The sequence below is a fragment of the Miniopterus schreibersii genome (genome assembly GCF_964146895.1).
Source record: "Miniopterus schreibersii genome assembly, chromosome: 15".
NCBI classification, from domain to species: Eukaryota; Metazoa; Chordata; class Mammalia; order Chiroptera; family Miniopteridae; genus Miniopterus; species Miniopterus schreibersii.
In genome coordinates this window covers 50,967,537-50,986,798 of record NC_138115.1, presented here as the reverse complement: position 1 = coordinate 50,986,798, position 19,262 = coordinate 50,967,537, and the positions used below count along the sequence as shown (strand labels likewise).

General features: G+C 60.6%; 1 protein-coding gene across 2 annotated transcripts in view; it reads left to right on the top strand.

Annotated features, from left to right (window-relative positions):
• The window catches only part of CACNA2D2 (calcium voltage-gated channel auxiliary subunit alpha2delta 2), a gene marked incomplete at its 5' end in the record, with an annotated part of 110,917 nt that overhangs the window by 79,959 nt on the left and 11,696 nt on the right, over nt 1-19,262 (top strand). For both annotated transcript variants that reach the window (XM_081159976.1, XM_081159975.1), the window contains 18 exons: nt 1,594-1,653; nt 6,816-6,860; nt 9,922-10,063; nt 13,054-13,185; nt 13,322-13,379; nt 14,061-14,111; nt 14,608-14,707; nt 14,791-14,949; nt 15,171-15,278; nt 15,378-15,456; nt 16,043-16,092; nt 16,274-16,363; nt 16,565-16,636; nt 16,835-16,909; nt 18,140-18,214; nt 18,293-18,364; nt 18,444-18,515; nt 18,618-18,679. In XM_081159976.1, coding sequence (XP_081016102.1) covers nt 1,594-1,653; nt 6,816-6,860; nt 9,922-10,063; nt 13,054-13,185; nt 13,322-13,379; nt 14,061-14,111; nt 14,608-14,707; nt 14,791-14,949; nt 15,171-15,278; nt 15,378-15,456; nt 16,043-16,092; nt 16,274-16,363; nt 16,565-16,636; nt 16,835-16,909; nt 18,140-18,214; nt 18,293-18,364; nt 18,444-18,515; nt 18,618-18,679 — 1,502 coding nt within the window. The remainder of the gene's footprint in view (nt 1-1,593; nt 1,654-6,815; nt 6,861-9,921; nt 10,064-13,053; nt 13,186-13,321; nt 13,380-14,060; nt 14,112-14,607; nt 14,708-14,790; nt 14,950-15,170; nt 15,279-15,377; nt 15,457-16,042; nt 16,093-16,273; nt 16,364-16,564; nt 16,637-16,834; nt 16,910-18,139; nt 18,215-18,292; nt 18,365-18,443; nt 18,516-18,617; nt 18,680-19,262) is intronic.

The following is a 19,262-nucleotide window of genomic DNA, read 5'->3' as shown; positions in this document are numbered from 1 at the left end:
TGCCTGCCAGGGAGGGGGGGAGCCCTTGGGCTGGGCAAGGAAGGGCAAAGGGAGGCTTCCAGAGGAGGTGACCCGATCTGATGGGCTGGCTGAGATGGCGGGGAGCACGTCCCAGGCAGGAGTGGGTAACAGAGGAAGGCCCTGGGGTGGGCAGGAGCCTTGGTGCTTAGAGCCAGCGAGAGGAACCCAGGGGACCACTCCCTGTGGGCAGCTTCTGGAGTTTAGAACAAGGGGGCTGTCAAGAACCTACCCACTCTCTGAGTGGGTCCAGTTACTATTTCCAATTTACACCCAGGAAATTGAGGGCAGGGAAAGCCCCTTGCTCAAAGAAGGCAGGATTTGAACCCAGGCCAGGGCTCCAATGCTCCAGGGTCGAGGCTCTGCACCCCAACTTGGGGCCCCTCAGGCATGCCCGTGGGTGGTCCCAGCCCTGCCACCCTCTTGTCCTCACGCCTGACTGGGCCCGGGCAGCCACAGCTGCCCACTCCACCGTCATTCATGTGCCCAGCCCTTCCTGCCGCACCGCCAGGCCTGTGTGTTTAGCAGTTTCCACACGTTCAGCGCCCGGGGATGCTCTGATTGATCTGTAACACCGAAAAAATAATAATGGCTTGATCGTTACTGAGGATTAAAAGTAATCCTTTTGCTGTGGCTATTGCAACTCTGTTATTCACGAGTCAGCGGGCTGACCCGGGCCTTTGAGCCCGAGGGACTCCGTGAATTCAGGGAGGCTGGTTGCCAGGGGCCCCCTCCCCCTGGGGCTCCTGGCCCTTACAGCCCATGTTCCTGGGGCCTGACTTCTCAGGTCAAGGCTGAGCCCTGAGAGGGTAAGGAAAGGGGCGTGCAGCCATTGCTCAAGGCTCCCCCCTTGCGGTGCAGCCCCAGGGGCTGCTCCTTAGGCTTCACCCCCTCTCGTCCAGGCCAGAGGCTGAGCTTGTGTAATAGGTGCTCAGTTAACAGTAATGACAAGTGTTGTTAACCATACACGTCACACAGTGATGTCCTCTGCAGAAGGGCACTGCAGGCTTGTGAATGAGGGGCCTCGCCTATCCTGGGGGACTGTGGTTTAGGCGGAAAGGAGGCCCCAGGATGGAAAGGGAGGGGCAAGAGTTGGGGCATCAAGAAAGCTTTGCCTTTTATTTTATTTTTCATTGATTCTAGAGAGACAGGGAGGGAGAGGAAGAGAGAAATATCGATGTGAGAAAGAAACATCCATTGGTTGCCTCCCATGTGCCCCCTGACAGGGGATAGAACCGGAAATCTGAGTATGTGCCCTGACCCGAGACCCTTTGGTGCATGGGATGGCGCTCTAACCACTGAGCTACACCAGCCAAGGCGAAAGCTTTGCCTTTTATATATAGAGTCATTGGAAGCTGCCAAATGATGGGCCAGGCTTGTCCGGACAGAGGGCTTGGAGAGCCCTGCTGGGAAGGGGCTCGGAAGCCGGAACAGGGACAGAGTGGTGGGCCTTGGGGGGCAGAGGTGGACTGTGGGCAGAGGTGCCTGATCGAGGCACTCTGCCACTTGGCGCATTTCACCCTTGGCTTGAGAGGGCCTTCCTCAGCCTCTGACCTCCCTACCCTCTGTCCTCAGAGACTGGCTGATGCTGCAGAGACCTTCCAGAAGGCCCACCGCTGGCAGGACAACATCAAGGTAAGACCTACAGTGCCCTCCTCAGCCCTGAGCACCTGCCCACCCCTGGCAAGAGTGGATGTGAGTGGGGGCAGGCTGCCCAGGCCCACTGAAGAGGCAAAGAAGCCTCTTGACTCCAGGACTCCTCCAACTTCAATACACTGACCTGAAAGAGACACTGGGGGCGGAACACTAACCCTTTCCCAGGACCTCCCTAAGCAGCAGCCCATCTTCCAGGAGCCCTCGGGCTGGGATCAGGGACCAGCCTCCCTTCCACTGGTGGAGCTGGGACAGAGCTCAGACACCAAGGGGTAGAGGTGTGAGGAGCTGGTCAGAGGACTCCTCTAGAGCGTCCGAATGTGGGGGGGGGGGTGCCTCACCGGCCCAGGCCTCACACCCAGGTGACCTCATAAATTCAGGCAGCTGTTTTACTCGAGCTGGGCTGGATACCCCTGCACCACTTCTGTCAGGCCAGCATCTCAGGGGGTCACAGGAAGCTAGGGACTAAGGTAGGGTTCCTCCCAGACTCGGGGAACCCTCAGTGCCAAGGATAAGGGAACCCTCAGGGACCAGAGCAGTAGTCAGGACTCGCCATGTTCTTCCACGGCTGCTCAGGTGTCGGGACCATGCCTCCTGGTGGCCTCTGTGCTAAACACGGGAAGAGGCACTGAGAGCTGTCCCTGGGACCCTTGAGGAGAGTAGGGGTGGGGCAGGACCTGGCCCACCTAGGGGAGAGGTGGGATCATTACCCTGCACTTAGTTGTTTCACCTGCCTGAGGTTACCTGCTGGTGGGGTATCAGGTGCCAGTGGGTTCTGTCTGGTCCCCTCCCCCCCTCCTTGGCCTGATATGCCTCCCCCCCAGCTGTGGGTGTGACCACAGGGCCAGCTGCCCCACCCTCAACCCATCAGTTTTCCTGTCTGTCTGTCCCGGAGGTCTCTTGGGCAGGGTGGAGCTGTAGTCAGCCCCTCCCCAGATGCAGGGTCAGGGCCTGCTCTTCCCCAGCTACCAGGCTGAAAGGCACTTAGTGCTAATGGGGGCCCATTAGCTGACACAATGCCAGCCCTGCCCGGGCTGCCAGGGAGAACTGGCCACAGCTGCAGGTGGGGACTGGCCAGGCCAAGGGAGATATGGGGACTTGAGACTGGGGGAGGGATGATGTTTTTTGTCCCTTGCAGGCACACCACCCACCCTTGAAACTATGTCCTTCCCAGTGACCTTCAGAAGGTGATAGATAAGGGGCCATGCACTCAGGAGCACCCAGCCTGTGCCACAACCCCAGTGTCAAACTCAGGCCCTTTAGGAAAGTCCATCCATGTGCCTAGCTGGGGCCCCTGTGGACAGCGTGACCAGGGGCAGCTGGAGATTGGTCTTCTTACCTCTGAAATGGGGAGGATGACTCCCCGAAGTTCTGGGCACAGAGGAGATACTTGGTCCACGGGGGCCAGACTGGAATCCACTGTGTAACCAGTAGGGTGTGGCTCTCCCTGTGTCAACAGTACACAGTAGGTCTACATGTAGGCTTCTGAGAAACGGACAATGGTGTACCCTTATGCACACACACACCCTGTCAACTCCAGCCTGGGGACTTAGGGGCTCCTGTAGTCCACAGGGTCAGAGCTGGGACAAGAGAGGGAAGGGGAGATGTCTGGACATGAAGCCCCCCTGCTCTCCTCCCCAGTCCCAGGTCATGACCTCACACACCTGGCCATGGCAGGGGCGGGGAACCTGCGGTCATAGCCCTTGGGCACCAGGGAAACCACAGCCCTTGTTAGCAGGCAGCACCTCCCATAGCCCTGCAGACAGCAGCAGGTGCTCTGGTGCCCGTAGCACAGGATAGATGACGGACGGCCCACCTGTCGGACAAAGTCCCTGGCACCAGCACCTCACTGTGCCATCTTTATCTGCCATCTAAACCGCCACCAGGAAGGAACTGGGCCCTGGTACGGGTTGAGGAGTCAGGGGAGGCCATTGGCCCCAGGACCTCATTGCCAACAGCAGGACCTATGGGAGGCAAAGCCCTGCCCTGGGAGTCTAATAGAGGGCGCAGTCCTACCCCAGGGAGTCTGATGGGGGAGATACAGCCCTACCATGGAGAGTCTGATGAGAGAGGCAGTGCTGCGGGGGAACCTAGAGAGAGGGCTGCGATGGCTAGGCCAGGCCAGAGGAGCCAGCTGGGCAGGACAGGTGGCCTCCCCAGCCTGAGGTCTGCCCCCGCCATCAGGCTGGCTGCCTGCCTCCCTGCCAAGCCGGCGACAGACGGCTCTCTCAGAAAACAATCCTCTTGGCTGAGTCGAGCTGGTGGAGAGCCAGGGCAGGAAGACTAAGCGTCCTCACTGGTGAAGCCGGGTAGCTGGCCTGCGCCCTGCGCGGAAGCCTGGTAGGCAGGCGGCAGTCAGGGCCGGCCAGGCCATGACATCTGCCTTCCAGGGCACCAAAGTGCTATTCCCTAGGCCCCTCCATGCTCCCATCCTCACCTGTCCCCTGCCTACCAACCCCTGGTGCCCTCTCTCGGGCCAAGCTACAGCTAAGGAGAGTATATGTGTCATCTATACAAGGGCCCCGTGGGCCCCACAGCCCCACCCCTCACATGTCATCTGTGTACAGAAATCCGTGTGGGGGGAGGTGTGAGCTCAGAGGAGTTGATTCCCTCATGCCTGCCTAATTTGAGCAAAACGGCCCCTTAATCATCGGTGAGATGAAGCGGGGCCTGGGAGTCTTCATGGGGTCACTGGGGTCTGCACTCACTGCTTGGGATCCCAGAGCTCACATGTTCAGGTCAAGATCAAGGCCAGGGCCCTTTGCCAAGGCCCCTGGATGCCATCGCTGGGTGCTGCTGCCTCCTTGTCTAACCCAGAGGTGGGCACTCTGTGCAGCCAAAGCAGACAGAGGCTTTTCCAGGGACCCTCCCGCCCAGCCCCTGATGGCCCCATCCTGCCACAGCCCTAGCTGCACGTCTCAGCAAGCATAGCAACCACAGCTGTGTTTACCATGGTTTTCACACGTTCGGCCTTGCCCGCCACCACCCTCCACCAAGGAAGGACATGGGCTCGCCCTCCAAGGTGGGAGAGGTGGGGAGGAGCCCTGCCCACCTGCACCCCAGGCCCTAGAGACGAGGACAGCGGCATACAGACTCCTGAGCCTCACCCGTGGTCTGCAGGGGGCTGAGATCCTCCTGGGTGACACGTTCCCCGTGTCCCTGATGCCACCAACATCTGATCCTCTGCTGAGACTGTGAATCAAAGCAAAGAAGCCATTGGAGCAACTGGAGGGGTGGCCAAGTAAATGCCAGGGGCGGAGAGGGGTGTCCCAGGGGCAGAGGTGCAGGCAGGACCCAGGACCCACCTCGGCCTGTGAGGGAGCCCAGGGAGCCCGGAGGCCTGAGAGTGACTGACCCTCAGCCATGCCCTTCCCCGTCCTTGCGGAAGGTTTGCCTGGAAAGTTGGAGGGTGAAGCCCCCGTGCTAATCTGCAGTCCTCCCACCTCGCGGCCTGTTTCACTGCTGAGGGAGAGCGAGCCAGAGCCGTGTTTATAACCCCCTTTTAGATAACAAATCACATTTTCTTTTCGCCAGCAAGTGTGTTGAATTGATATTTTTTCCCCTCGGTTTAATGGGTTTGTGTGTTCAGGAATGATCTTCATCAACTGAAACTCCTTATTGTGTTTGATGTAATGTCAGCTTTCATTATGTACTTCGGAGCCAGGCGCAGGGAAGGGCCAGGCACCCTGGCGCCTGGGCCCCGGCCCCGCCCTCGTGGGGGCCTACCTGCGCCCCAGCTTCTTGAACTGGTGGGTGGGAGATGTGGGAGGGGTTGGAGATGGGTTCAAAGCCTCTCTGCCAGTGTCCTCTTCTGTACGGCTGGGTCACAGGGCTGTTGGGAGGACCCGTGATTGAAGGTGTGCGAAGCGCTGGACATAGCAGACGCCTCAGAGGACTGAACTGTTGAGTGGCCAGGTCTTACATCCATCAGGGGGTGTGGTGTTCCCCAAGATGACTCCATGGAGTCAGTGGTCCAGAAAGCTTGCACTGTGCCTGCAGGTTCAGCTGGTCACCTGCACCCCCAGACCATTGGTGGGAAACACCTCAGGACTATTCCCCCCAACAGGCCCCCTTGACTGCCTCAAACCAGCACTGGCCTCAGACCCAGCACCTGGGCAGTCACCGAGGCCAAGCCCTCCCCCCAAATCATAAGGAGCCTGAGCTCAGGGAGGGAAGAGTGCAGCCCCGAGGTCACACAGCAGGTGGGGCCCAGTCAGGCCCAGCTGAGGGGTGGCCACCGTGGAGTAAGAGCTGGCTCTGTGCTTGCTGGTCTACAGTGAGACCCCCGGGAGTACACGGGATCATCACCCCCATTTTCAGACCACAAAGAAACAGGCTCCCAGTGAGCGGGACTGCCAGGGCCAAGCTGCAGGTTTTGCTGTGCAAAGTAGGACTAAGGAGTGCTGGGGAGGGTGACCCAGACAGTGACCCTCTCCCATGTCCTGGCCCGGGTGCCCATCGGGGCAGGGGTAGAGTGGCCCCTTCTGAGCGGGTGGGACTTGATGGCACCAGCTTCACCTTCTGGTGGCCTCTCTCAGCCTTGCTCGGTTCTGATTAAAGATCATTAAACATGAAATTAGCCCGTTTGTGTTACAGGTCTCCCGGGTGGCCGGTGATTATGACGTGCAGATGGCCAGGAACCCAGCGGCTGGGCAGGCGGGCGGGGCGGGCGGGCGGGGCGCGCGGGCAGCCAGGGCAGGCGCTGGGCCGGGCTTTGTTTTCTCCCTCTCCTGTTGTGTAAACCTCCCTGCATTTCACAACAAATCACAGATAATTAATAAGTACATGCCCGTAATGAGCAGGCTTTTTAATAGAAAAAATTGGAAGATGCAGTGTGGAGTTATTTCACTTCAGCCGGGCTCGGCTCTGTTTTTCCATCTTCCTCTCCTCCCGGTGGCCCCTCAGCCGGAGTCTGCAGCCAGACAGGACAGCAGAGCAGCAGGACGGGGACCCTGGTCCTGGGGCCAGTGAAGGCCCCAGTCTCCCGGGGCAGGAACATTCCCAGCCTGGCTCACCCTGCCTCCCTGGATGGAAGCTCCAGATAGAGGAATCTGGGGGGTCATTCTAAGCCTTGGGGCTGGGGGTCCTGGCTGCACCTCAGGAGCCCCTGAGCCATGATCTTTGAGGCCTCTCTCCCCAACTAGGAGGAAGACATCGTGTACTATGATGCCAAGGCTGACGCCGACCTGGTAAGTGCCCCCACCTGTACGGGGGAGGGGCAGCTGCCAGCGCCATGCGCCCTCTCTGGGCTAGTGGCCTCAGCGAGAAGGGAGTGTTGGGACTCAGCGCTCTCTGGGATTCTGAGCTCGAGCCTGCAGGGCTGTGGCAGCACAGACCCCCACCCTACACCTTCCACAGACAAAACGCTAGAGGCCCAGACCTCTCCAGGGCTGTGTCTCTGTGGCACCAAGGGGCACAGTTTTATTGCACAGTGTGTGGCAGGCTGGGACCCCGGCCCTTGGGGACCTCTCATGGGTCAACTCAGATGCTAGAACTGACAGATGCTGAGTGCATTTGGAGAGGGCTTCCTGGAGGTGGCAGACAGCTGAGAATCAGGATGCAGTGCTGCCCAGATGTGCTTCAGTGCAGATACCCTTCCCTGTGGCGAGGGAACAGCAGCTCAGTGTGCTGAGCACCCTGCACCCTGGCCCCCGTGAGCAGTGCTTGGCCCTGATCGCAGTCAGTCTCCCCCTCTGCAGAAGCAGCCCGGGTCCTGTGCCTGCTCTTCAGGTGACGACATCATTTGGGTAGGAGGGGCCTACGAAGTAGACAAGAGTGTTTCGGGGCAGGGCACGCTGAGTAGACAGTGTTTGGTCAACCTGTCAAGGCCCAAGTCCATGTGCCCGCCTTTGAGGCAAAGGTAGCTGAACCCAACTGTCACCTCTGGAAACGGGTGTCACAGCAGCTCAGTCTCTGGGGTCCCACCCACACCGAGTAGTGCAGGAGACCCCCAAATCCAGACTTCCTCTCCCAGGCCTGTTGGCCTGAGGGGTGTCCTTCAGGGAGCAGGAGGTGTCCAATAACACCCGATGTGGGCAGGCAGGCAGTCTCCCTGCAGAGGGTCCATGGGGCCAGGCTGGCCTGGGGGGACCTTAAGGACAGGCAGGCAGGGGGCCGAGAAGGAGGGGCGGGTGGGCTAAAGCAGGTGTGCTTTCTCCCTTGGCTGAGCCTCTGTGGCTCCCAGAGAAGTTGCTAAAATTATAGCTGGAATCTGAAATTCAAATGAAGAGCGAACCTTTAATTAGACCCTGAATCTAACTCTGTACCCCCCTTAACAGCGGCTGTAATTTTAGCAATCAGCGCATTAAATGTAAACCGGGAGACTGCCGCTGCCCACCGCGCAAAGCCCCTGGGGGTGGGGGTGGTACTGAGGCGCTCCTTGGCCCGGGTGGAGCCTGACCCCCTCCCGGGACACCCTGAATTCCCTGCCTCCAGCAGCCCCCAGTGTATCCAGGACCCCCAACCCCTGGCTCTAAATCACTGATTCCCTGCTCCCAGCCCGTTAGGCATTTGCTGGGAGGCCAGGGGGGGCCAAGGAGGGAGATCACCCCAGGCGGGGCAGGGCTGAGGTCAGGTAGCCCCAAAGCCCAGCCCAGAGTGGCCTTAGTATGAATTCCGCACGTACACATTTGCCGACTCCCCTGCTTGTTGTGTTTTTTTAAAAAATCTTTGCCAGAGGTACAGTTAAGAGATCTTTCTAGACCATTTACTTTTAAATTACCAGCCAGAAGGTGGGGGTGGGGGAAGAGAAGGAGGGAAAAAGTTCGCCAGCTGATAGCTTATCGGAACGGAATCCAAATGTCACATTAGTTGGGAAAGTTGGGAGATTAAATTTTCCAGCGCCCTTCATCTGCCTCTGACATTTCGGGGGCTTTCTTCTCCGAGCCTGCCCCCCTCCTTGCAGAACGTGAGTGGCTCACGCCTCGGAGGCGGCCGCGCCCCGCTCTGGCCTCGCCGGGCAGCCGCCCGCCGGCCTCCCCAGCGCCCCGGAGCTGCTGCGGGCCCTCGGGGTGTGCGGAGGGCGGCCCGGGGCTCGGGGCCTGCGGTACAAAATCAGCCCTTAAAGAAATGCAAAGGGGGGTCGCTGCAGGCCCTTCCGGGCCACCGCACCCCCTCCAGGAGTGCTCCGGGTTGGGGCGGCTCAATCACCCCTTCCCCAGACGAGGCAGCCTGTGCAGACACCTGGAGGCGGGAGTCGAGGTGTTCCCGGGACCCGCTGTCACTGTGCCGTCCGCAGCGCAGAGGCGGCGAGCTGAGCCTTGTGCCCAGGGCGGTCACGGGGTGCGGCAGGGCAGTGAGGGGGCATGTGGATGGTTCAGCTGCTTCCCCAGCTTCCTCCCAGGGCGCAGGGCCCCCAGCTCTGCCCCGGCCTGCCGCCTTTCCCGCCTCCCCTTCCCCCTCCGCCACCATCTCCCCTTCCCCCTCGCACACCTGCACCGGAGCCTGCCCACCCCCTCGGCTGCACGTCAACGTTGCCGTCGCAGACCCACTCCTGCCAGCCTGTGGTGGTGGGCGGCGACGCACGGCGCATGCCCAGCCTGCCCGGCCAGAGATGCAGTAATTGGCACCTGTCAGACGGCTGCAGCTCATTTTAGAAAGTCAGTGGAGGGGGGCCTTGACAGTCCCGCTGCTGGCAGGCGCTGCAGACCCTCCCTCCAGAGGCTGCTGGTCTCAGTGCTAGTCTCTGCCCCAGTCCTCTCTCCGCAGGACTTCCCACAGCTCAGCCCCTAGGGTCACCCCTCCCCTCACACCAAGAAGGGGGTGGTGCCCCTCCCCCAGGTGGGGCCGGGGCCTGCTCAGTGCTGCCAAAGGAACTCCATGCTAGGGATGGGCAGGGTCCAGAGGCAGTAGGTCCCAGAGCGCCTGGGCAGGTCCACCAAGCCTCCCCCAGTGACTGCCCAAGGCACGCTCTGCAGGCAGAGGTCTGCAGCCTGCCCCTCGCTGACTTGGAGGTCCACCTCCTTCGCTGATAATTGGTTTTCAAGGATGTGGGGAAGGGGTCAGTTTGGTTTTGGTTTTGGAATTTGGGTTTTGCAAATGTGGGGATGGTAGGTGGGGTGAGCAGGGGCAGGTGGGAGTCACGGGCCTCCCGAGTGAGGGGACCATACCCTGTGTCTCCATCTCTCTCTCTGTCTGATTCTGAGATGGCCCCACCACCTAGACCCCGGCCCTCCCCTGCCTGCAGGCCTCTCTGTCCCCACTCCAGCACTGCCAGCCCTGACGCTGCCATGGGGGGGTCCCTTTCTGCAGGACGACCCTGAGGTTGAGGGTGTGGAAAGGGGGTCCAAGGTCAGCACTCTGAAGCTGGACTTCGTTGAGGACCCCAACTTCAAGAACAAGGTCAACTACTCGCACACAGCAGTGCAGATCCCCACGGATATCTACAAAGGCTGTGAGTCCGGCGAGATGGGAACAGCTGTCCCCGCACACCGTGAGGCCATGACCCACTGCCCTCCAGGTCCCCGGCGCCTGGCTGGTACCACCCACCGCCAGCCCCCTACACCCAAGGTCACACGAGCTCGCCTCTCAGACTCACCCATACGCAGGCAGCAAGCAACTCACAGTAGATAGAAAACCTTGAGCCTCCCGCCCTGCGCACGGTCTCCGGTGTGTGCACATGCGCCTGCATGAATGCACGTACACAATTGCTCCCGTACACGCTGGGCCATCCCCTCCCGTCCCCAAAGCAGCTCCCGCACCCCCTCTCATTCCCTGGCCCCATGTAAGAATGATGGAGGAGCTACCACATCAGATGGATCTTGGAGCTGCTACTCACACACACCAGCCCTGTGACACTTCCCTGCTCCTTGGCATGGGGGGCAGAGTAAGGGGAGGGAGATTGGGTAGAGGGTGGCTGAGATTCCTAGCTCCAGGGAGGGCGGTTTTGCACAATAAGGAAACCAGGTCACTACAGCTAGAAGGATTTCAGTCAGACATGAGTAGGAACTTACCGAAGGTCTTGGGATGTGTTGAGGGAGGAGGCCAAGAGTTGAACGCTATATGGAGAGCTCTAGCAGCAGGATCTAAGGCTTGGGGGTCTCTTGGTTCTGATGTAATTCTGTGGTCACCTACAGGGTGGCCTCAGAATCCAGGGTGCCCACTGGGTGGAGGGTCTTGGGACAAAGATAGTCTCCAGGATGCAGGGAATCCTCCAGGTTCCTCAGGGAGGCTCCCTCCACCCTTCGGGTCAGCAGGCCTTATGGGCAGCCTGAGGCGGGGTGGTGGGGGTGGTGGTGAAGGGGGGTGCTGTTCCTGCCCCTCCACAGGCCACCTGCCTGAGCCAGTGGAGGAGCACTATCACAGGCAGGCACCCTAATTAAAACAGGAGCCACCCGCCCTCCCCAGTCACCCCTCGCTACCCACACAAATTACATTTTATATGTTTTTTATTTACTGTGTCACTTTTAATTAAATCTGTAATCGCCTGCCTGAGGGGGCATGGTCCCCATTTCCCAACGCAGCGTGATCTGAGAGTGTGCACGTGGGTGCGAGTGGGTGCGGGTGTGCGTGGGCCCTTCCCAGTCAGGAGGCTGGCGTGCTTGCAGAAGTGTGTCTGGTAGTGGTGTGTGTGTGTGTGTGCGTGGTCGGGACACCGACACAGATAGCCCAGCCCAGCCAGGGGTCTTCTCTCGGCTCTAGACCTGAGTCAGGACCACCCCTCTGCCAGGAGCGAGATGAGCTTCCAGGACAGTCTGCTCTAAGCCTCTCATTGTGAAGATGAGGAACCTGAGGCCAGGCGATGGGTGGGGCTTGCCAGGCAAGTGGGTGCTGGACAGACAGGACTGTGTGAAGCATTTGAGAGCCTGGCTTGATTTTTTTTTCCTTAAAGAGAAAAATAGAAATTGTTCAACTCACTAAGTTTCTAAATTAGGAACAGGACCATAACATAGTGTTCAATAGGCACAGCCAATGCTAGAAATGTGTTCTGTTTTCACATTAAGGTCAGTTACGGGAAACTGCAGGGCCAGAGGGGGGGAGGGAGAGCAGAGGGGGAGGGATTGGGCAGCAGATAAAATGGCAGAGGCCCCGCTGAGAGGGAGAGAGCGGAGGGAAGGGTGCCCAGGAATGTGTCGGTGCCCCCGCTGTGGCAGAGCCAGGAGCAGGTGTGTCTTTAACTCCCAGCTCTTCACCTGCTGGAAGGTGTCCACGTCCAGAGGCTGTGCTCTGGTTTTCACTTGCAGTGGGTCTTTGATGGAGACTGTGGGGTGGGGGATTGATGGTGTCAGGGCCCCACCTGGGAAAAAAGGAGGTAGAAGAGACTGCCCCTAGGAGAGAGGTGAGGACAGATACCTGGCAATAGCAGGTGCCCAACGCCTGCTGGGGTTTTTTGAGTCCCTCAGGCAGAGACGGGTACACCGCACCTGCGAGAACATGTACCACGCACACATTGGCAGACTTAGGGCTGTCCTGAGTTAGGGCTCAGGGGCACTGCTCTGGCCATCTGAGTCCCTGCCCAGATGAAGGGCTCTGCAGGCTGGAGTCCATTCATCTGAGAGAAGCCTTGCTCTGCGAGTGTGCACAGGGGTGGGTCTGGCCATGTGCAGCCAGGGAGGCTGGGGGAAAGGGTGGGTGGGGTGACTGGCTGTGAGAACAGGACCTGTTGGTGTCCTGTAGGTACAGAGGGTGTGCAGGTCTCAATGTGTGAGTCCTTGTGCCCATGGCAGCAGTCGAGCTGCTGGGCAGGTAGGTTCAGGGGCGAGGGGATCACACACCTGGCTGGAATCACAGAGGTTAGATGCAGGTACACTGTTGGGGAGTGCAGGCTGTGTGTGCGTGCGTGTGTGTGCGGCCTGCTCGTACATGCCTGTCTGGGTTGGAGCAGGATCATGGCACAGACCCTGTCCCTCCAAGAACCCCGCCCCGCCTGCTCCCGGCCCCAGTTGATTAATCGTGGAGCTGAGAGGCTTCCAGCTTATCAGGTACCTTAATAGCTGAATAATTCCAGCCCCATCATCGAGCCCTTAATTGCTTTCTTGTGGCTGCAGCCCGGAGTGCATGCTGAGTGGGTGAGCTCCCAGGGGACCCGCGCCAGCTCCGGCAACATGCTGGATCGGCATCCCAACATACAACTCCCTGCCGCCTGGGTGGCCCCTCTGCAGGGCCACAGGTCACAGCTGCCCTCCCTGATCATGTAGGGCCTGGCTGCAGGGTAGGCTGAGCTGTGTCTTCGATGACTTGGGAGGGGGTGAGGACCCAGAAGTCTTCCTGGAGGAGCGGGTGCAGCCCCAGCTGAGCCTGGGGGAGAATGGGGGAGAGCCTGGGTAGGCAGAGGGCAGGCGAGGCTTCCTAAGTGGGGGTCACGTGCATGAGTGTCGTCGAGGTGAGGTTCAGCAGGGGACAGCCCAGGTGCTTCCCACCCCAGCGCCCCCGCTTCCCCCACAGCCACCGTCATCCTCAATGAGCTCAACTGGACAGAGGCCCTGGAGAACGTGTTCACCGAGAACCGCAGGCAGGACCCCACGCTGCTCTGGCAGGTCTTCGGCAGCGCCACAGGCGTCACTCGCTACTACCCAGGTGGGTGCCAGCCTGCCCCGCCCCGCCCGTCCACTCAGCCCATAGGCTGCAGGTTGGCCTGGTCACTCCCTCAACGCCTGCTACGCGGGGCCGAGCCCTTCCCCGTGGGACCCATGCACCTCCTTTTTCCCCACAGCCACCCCGTGGCGAGCCCCCAAGAAAATCGACCTGTACGATGTCCGAAGGAGACCCTGGTGAGCGAGCAAGGAGGGGCTGGGCAGGGGCACCCCCTCAGCTCCCCACCCCTCCCACCCGCTCCCCTCCCTCCCGATATCCAGGCCTCCGAGCAGGGCGCAGCCAGCTCTATCCAATTTTCATTTCACACATCGTTGCCACTGGAAAATGGATCCCATCACCCAGGCAGGCCTCCCAGCTGCCTCTGCCCCCGTTCACTGCCTGGCACTCCACCCCCTCGGGACTGAGCGATGGGGCCACTGGAGGTTCCCAAGGGTGGATGTGTCCTCTGTGGAGTTGGCCAGCCCCCACCCCACCCCTCTGAGCCTCCCTCCGCTCTCCCTCGCCTGCGGTAGCCCACGACCTTCTCCCTCCCTGCCACCTGTTCAGTCCTGTACACAGCTAGGACTCTGCCCTTGGGACCTCAGCCTGGGCTAGGGACCAGAGCAGGCCACTGAGACCAGGGGCCATGCCTCCAGTCCCCTCTCTGGATTACCTGCTCACTCCTCCTTAGGGTCGTTCACGGGCTAGGGGACCAGGTCACTCGTGTCACGGGCAAGGACGCTTTTATTAAACGCAATATCCTCAGTGCCCAGAGCCCTGTGTGGCTGCTCAGTGGAAATATATTGAATCAGTATGTGGGTGGAAGGACCCGCACAGTCCCGGTGAGGCTGGCCCTAACTGAAGCTTCTCCTGGGCAGGTATATCCAGGGAGCCTCATCGCCCAAGGATATGGTCATCATTGTGGATGTGTGAGTGAGCAGTGCTGGCGGGGGGGGGGGGGGGGGGGGGGGGGGCAGGGCAGGGGCTAGAATCTGCTGCCCCAGAACATCCTGCGGGAGTGGCAGGAGAACACCTGAGGCCCACCTCTGCCCAGGAACATACTGGGGGAATGGCAGGAGAACGCCTGAGGCCCAGCTCTGCCCAGGAACATACTGGGGGAATGGCAGGAGAACACCTGAGGCCCAGCTCTGCCCAGGAACGTAGTGGGGGAATGGCAGGAGAACGCCTGAGGCCCAGCTCTGCCCAGGAACATACTGGGGGAATGGCAGGAGAACGCCTGAGGCCCAGCTCTGCCCAGGAACGTAGTGGGGGAATGGCAGGAGAACGCCTGAGGCCCAGCTCTGCCCAGGAACATACTGGGGGAATGGCAGGAGAACGCCTGAGGCCCAGCTCCGCCCAGGAACGTAGTGGGGGAATGGCAGGAGAACGCCTGAGGCTCACCTGGCGCCTCTGTGACCTCCCTAGGAGTGGCAGCGTGAGTGGCCTGACCCTGAAACTGATGAAGACGTCCGTCTGCGAGATGCTGGACACGCTCTCTGACGACGACTATGTGAACGTGGCCTCGGTGAGTCCCAGGGCGGGCAGGCAGGCCAGGAACGGGTCACCCCCACCCGGCCCGTGTGACCACCATCCTCGCTGTCCCCGCAGTTCAACGAGAAGGCACAGCCTGTGTCGTGCTTCACGCACCTGGTGCAGGCCAACGTGCGGAACAAGAAGGTGTTCAAGGATGCGGTGCAGGGCATGGTGGCCAAGGGCACCACGGGCTACAAGGCCGGCTTTGAGTATGCCTTTGACCAGCTACAGAACGTGAGCCCTGTGGGTGGCTCGGGCGGGCAAGGGCCCTGGCTGGGGGACACCCGGGAAATCAAGACAAATGGCCTTGTTAGCACCCAACAAGCAGCTCGGGCAGATAGCAACATCTGCTGTGGGGGAGGAAGGCCAGCGGGTCAGGCCTGCGGGGGGCGGGAGACCCGTGCCTGCACCGGGAGAGGCTGGAGCCACCTGACCCCGCACCACCTCCTGCCCAGTCCAACATCACCCGTGCCAACTGCAACAAGGTGATCATGATGTTCACGGACGGGGGCGAGGACCGCGTGCAGGACGTCTTCGAGAAGTACAACTGGCCCAACCGCACGGTGAGGCTCGGCCCGGGCGGGGGTGGCCCCGGACCTGGGCCCTGCGCAGGGCAGGGCTGCGCTCTGGCAGCCGCGGCAGTGACCCCCGGCCCCACGCAGGTGCGAGTGTTCACCTTCTCCGTGGGGCAGCACAACTATGATGTCACACCCCTGCAGTGGATGGCCTGCGCCAACAAAGGTACCTCGTCCGGGCGTCGCCGCCCCCAGGCCTGCCTGCCGCGTTCTGCTATCCCTCGGGCTGGCTGCCCGCCTGTCCTTCCGTATGTCCAGCTGCTTGCCCATCCACTGTCCATCTCTCCCTACGTGTGGCTGTTCATCTGTCTCTCCGTCTGGCTAACTTGTCCATCTGACTGAGCATCTTTTTGCCCATCTGTCTGAATGTCCGTTGTCCCTCCGTCTCCCAGCTCGTCTGCCCCTGTGTCTGTTTGCTGGTCAGTCTGTCTCTCCTTGCACTTGGGCCTGTCCCCTGGGTGGACTCTGAATGTCACCGCCAGCCTAGAACGAGAGACCTCAGGCCTCAGGCTCCTCTCTTCCCCCCCCGCTCTGCTTCCTTACACCCCTGCACTCACAGCCCCTGATAGAGCATCGGTCCAGTTTACAGCGCATGGCAGGGAGCACTAACAGGACGTGATTCAGGGGGAGCGACACCAAGAAGAGAGGGAGGAGCCTGAGGGACAAGTCAGGGCCGCGGACATACCCCAGGGCCTCTGTCTGTGGGTCCTGAACACCACCCAGGCCCGCCTCTGCCTTGCCTTCCCTCACAGGTTACTATTTTGAGATCCCTTCCATCGGAGCCATCCGCATCAACACGCAGGTGAGGCTGTGGGGGGCCCCCTGCTCCAGCCCCTTGCTTGTAGGGGGAGGGACAGCGGCTATGATGAGCTGCTGTGGGGTGAGAGCGCCCTCTGGTGGCGTGATGATGCACGCGGAGGCAGAACAGGGAAGCGTGGTGGGAAGGACAGACTCTCGACCCCTGCCTACAATCCCTTCCCCAGGAATATCTAGACGTCTTGGGCAGGCCCATGGTCCTGGCGGGCAAGGAGGCCAAGCAGGTGCAATGGACCAACGTGTATGAGGATGCGCTGGTAAAGCCTCTGGGCGAGGAGGGGGTGGGGCTGGTGACCTTCCCCCACGGATGTGCCCAGTGTCGTGCCCCTTGAGGGCCCCATTGTGGGGGTAAACCAGGCAGAGGAGCAGGAAAGGCAGCTTGCACCTGAGCTCCTGCTCTGAACACTGGGGTGGGGGCATGGCTGGCCACAGGAGACCAAGCTGTCCTCTCCCTTCAGGGGCTGGGGCTGGTGGTGACAGGGACCCTCCCAGTATTCAACCTGACGCAGGATGGCCCTGGGGAAAAAAAGGTGAGACCCCCCCACACACTGGGGAAGAATGAGGTGTGGCTGGGGAGGGTTGGCATCCCCATAGCAGGTCTGGGGTAGAGGAGGGATGGCAGGCCTGCAAGTCGGACAGTGAGAGCCGCGTGAGGCCTTGGGCATGGGGGTGGGCAGGGGGCACCCCATGGAATTGAGCCCATTGCAGACCCACACCTCTGCTCCCAGAACCAGCTGATCCTGGGCGTGATGGGTATCGACGTGGCTCTGAATGACATCAAAAGGCTGACTCCCAACTACACGGTGAGTGTCCGCCTGCACATTCGCCCTGCCCTGCCGCCCATGGGGACACAGCCAGGCCGCGGAGGAGACTTGATGGTGATTAGAACACCCCCATAGAGACCTCTGCATTCAGGCAGTCAGGGAAGGCTTCCGGAGGAGATGACCTTGGGCCTAGAGCTGGGGTCCGCAGACTTTCTGTAAAGGGCCAGACTCTGACTGTTTGAGGCCCGGCCAGCCTCAGTACTCACATTCATACTCCATTCTGCTGTTGTATTGGGAACACGGCCACAGGCAAAACAAACAAATGGGCATGGCTGTGTTCCAGCACAATTTTGTTTGTGGACACTGAAATTTGAATTTCAGATTAATTTTCACATGTCATGAAATAGAATTGTTCTTTTGATCTTTTTTAAGCATTTAAAAATGTCAAAGCCATTCTTAGCTGGCAGCTGTACATTACCAGGAGGTGGGCCAGGTGTGGCCCATGGGCTGTAGTTTGACGCCCCCTGGGCTTACACATGGCAGGAGCGTGCTGGGTAGAAAGGCAGGGAAGGCGTACCTTAGAGGCAGAGGGAGTTCTCTGGACAAAGGCCTGAAGGTGAAAAACAGAATCGTAACCCAGGGAAGGGGCAGGATCAGTGCGGCTGGCCCCGGGCCTGTGGCAAAGGGAGTTTGAGGCTTGGTCGGGAAAGGGGAGGCAGATGAGGAATGTGAACGAGCCACACACGGGCCGCATGTCGTGGGCTCCATGTGCACTGAGAAAACTACTGAGAGGTAAGGGTGGGTCCAGAGTCTCACTTCTCCTTCCCTTCCACATGGAAGGGACACCCCAGGCCTGTGGGATTCCAGGGTCCATTCCTCCAGCTGTGCTCTAGAGATGGGGACCAGGAGGAGGCAGTAAGGGGGTGGGGCAAGGGGAGCAGCAGCAGCCTGTGGAGCCAGTGGAGGTGGAGCCATCGGCTGACTGCTCCATTAGAACCGGCGATGGGCTGGGAAGGACAGGCTGCCAAACGAACGGTGGTCCCACAGAGCTGGTCAGCCTAGGCCAGCGCTGCTCCGTGAGGGGCACCAGCCTGCTGGGCGTGGCTTGAGAAGGAGGCTTGGGCCCCGTGGCATGTAGGGGCCCGGCCCAGGCAGGCAGATGGCACCCCTCAGCCGCATGGAAGGCAGGAGGAAGAAGTCCAGAGCTTGGGGAACCCCTGCCCAGCCCTCCAGGCCCTGAGCCACCCCCCCCCCAATCTACACCTGCAGCTTGGAGCCAACGGCTACGTCTTTGCCATTGACTTGAACGGCTATGTGCTGCTGCACCCCAACCTCAAGCCCCAGGTAAGCCATGTGGGTAGCCTGGAGGGGGTTAGGCCCTGTGAGGTAGGGCCCCCTGACTTCCTGCCCTGACTGTCACAGACCACCAACTTCCGGGAGCCTGTGACCCTGGACTTCCTGGACGCCGAGCTGGAAGACGGAAACAAGGAGGAGGTGCGGAAGGAGGGGAGCAGGGGTGGGCCACCCCAGCAGAGAAAGGTAGGCCCCGCCCCTCACGTCTCTGCTCTTCCAGATCCGTCGGAGCATGATCGATGGCAACAGGGGCCACAAGCAAATCAGAACGTTGGTCAAGTCCCTGGACGAGGTGAGCAGGTGGTGGAGGAGGGACAGAGTTGGGGTGGACATTGTCCTCCCTGCACCTCACCCGCCTGCCAGCCCAAGTGCCTGACCTAGCCTCTCCTCCCAGAGGTACATAGATGAGGTGATGCGGAACTACACCTGGGTGCCCATAAGGAGCACCAACTACAGGTGAGTGGGGCCAAGGTTGGGCAGGCAGGGAAGGGCGGGGGTGCCCCAAGGCCAGAGCTGAGCCCGACTGCCCCCCACACCAGTGTGCCAAATCGCAGCGGGGCACCTGCAGCCAGCGCTGCTCACCTCTCACCCCATGACGCTCAGTCCCCAAGGGCCTCTTGCTGACCCTTCAGGAACAAGTGCCATCTCCTGGGAGCACAGGACAGAGACAAGACATACATCTGATGCCTCCCTGCGGCCCCCCACCCTCTCCCATCCCTCCCGCCTGGATTGTATCCCTGGGTGTCTGCACCCAGGCTGTCTCCCTCATTCACAGGCCTCTCAACGGCATCGCAGCCCCAGAGCCGGTCCCCTGTGGGTCAGGTCTCGGCAGCATAAGCTGTCTCACTCACCTCAGGAGCGGCCTGAGCTGCTCCTCCCCGTGTTAGTGCCAGCCCGCTATCAGCTGGTCTCACATGGCCTGAGCCTGGGGACTGGGGACCCCACTTGCACTGCAGCTCCCACCCCAGCCTAGCTCACTGACAGTGTCCTGCCCCTTGTGAGTTTGCTGCCGGCCAGATGGAGGAGGCTGGCCGGGCAG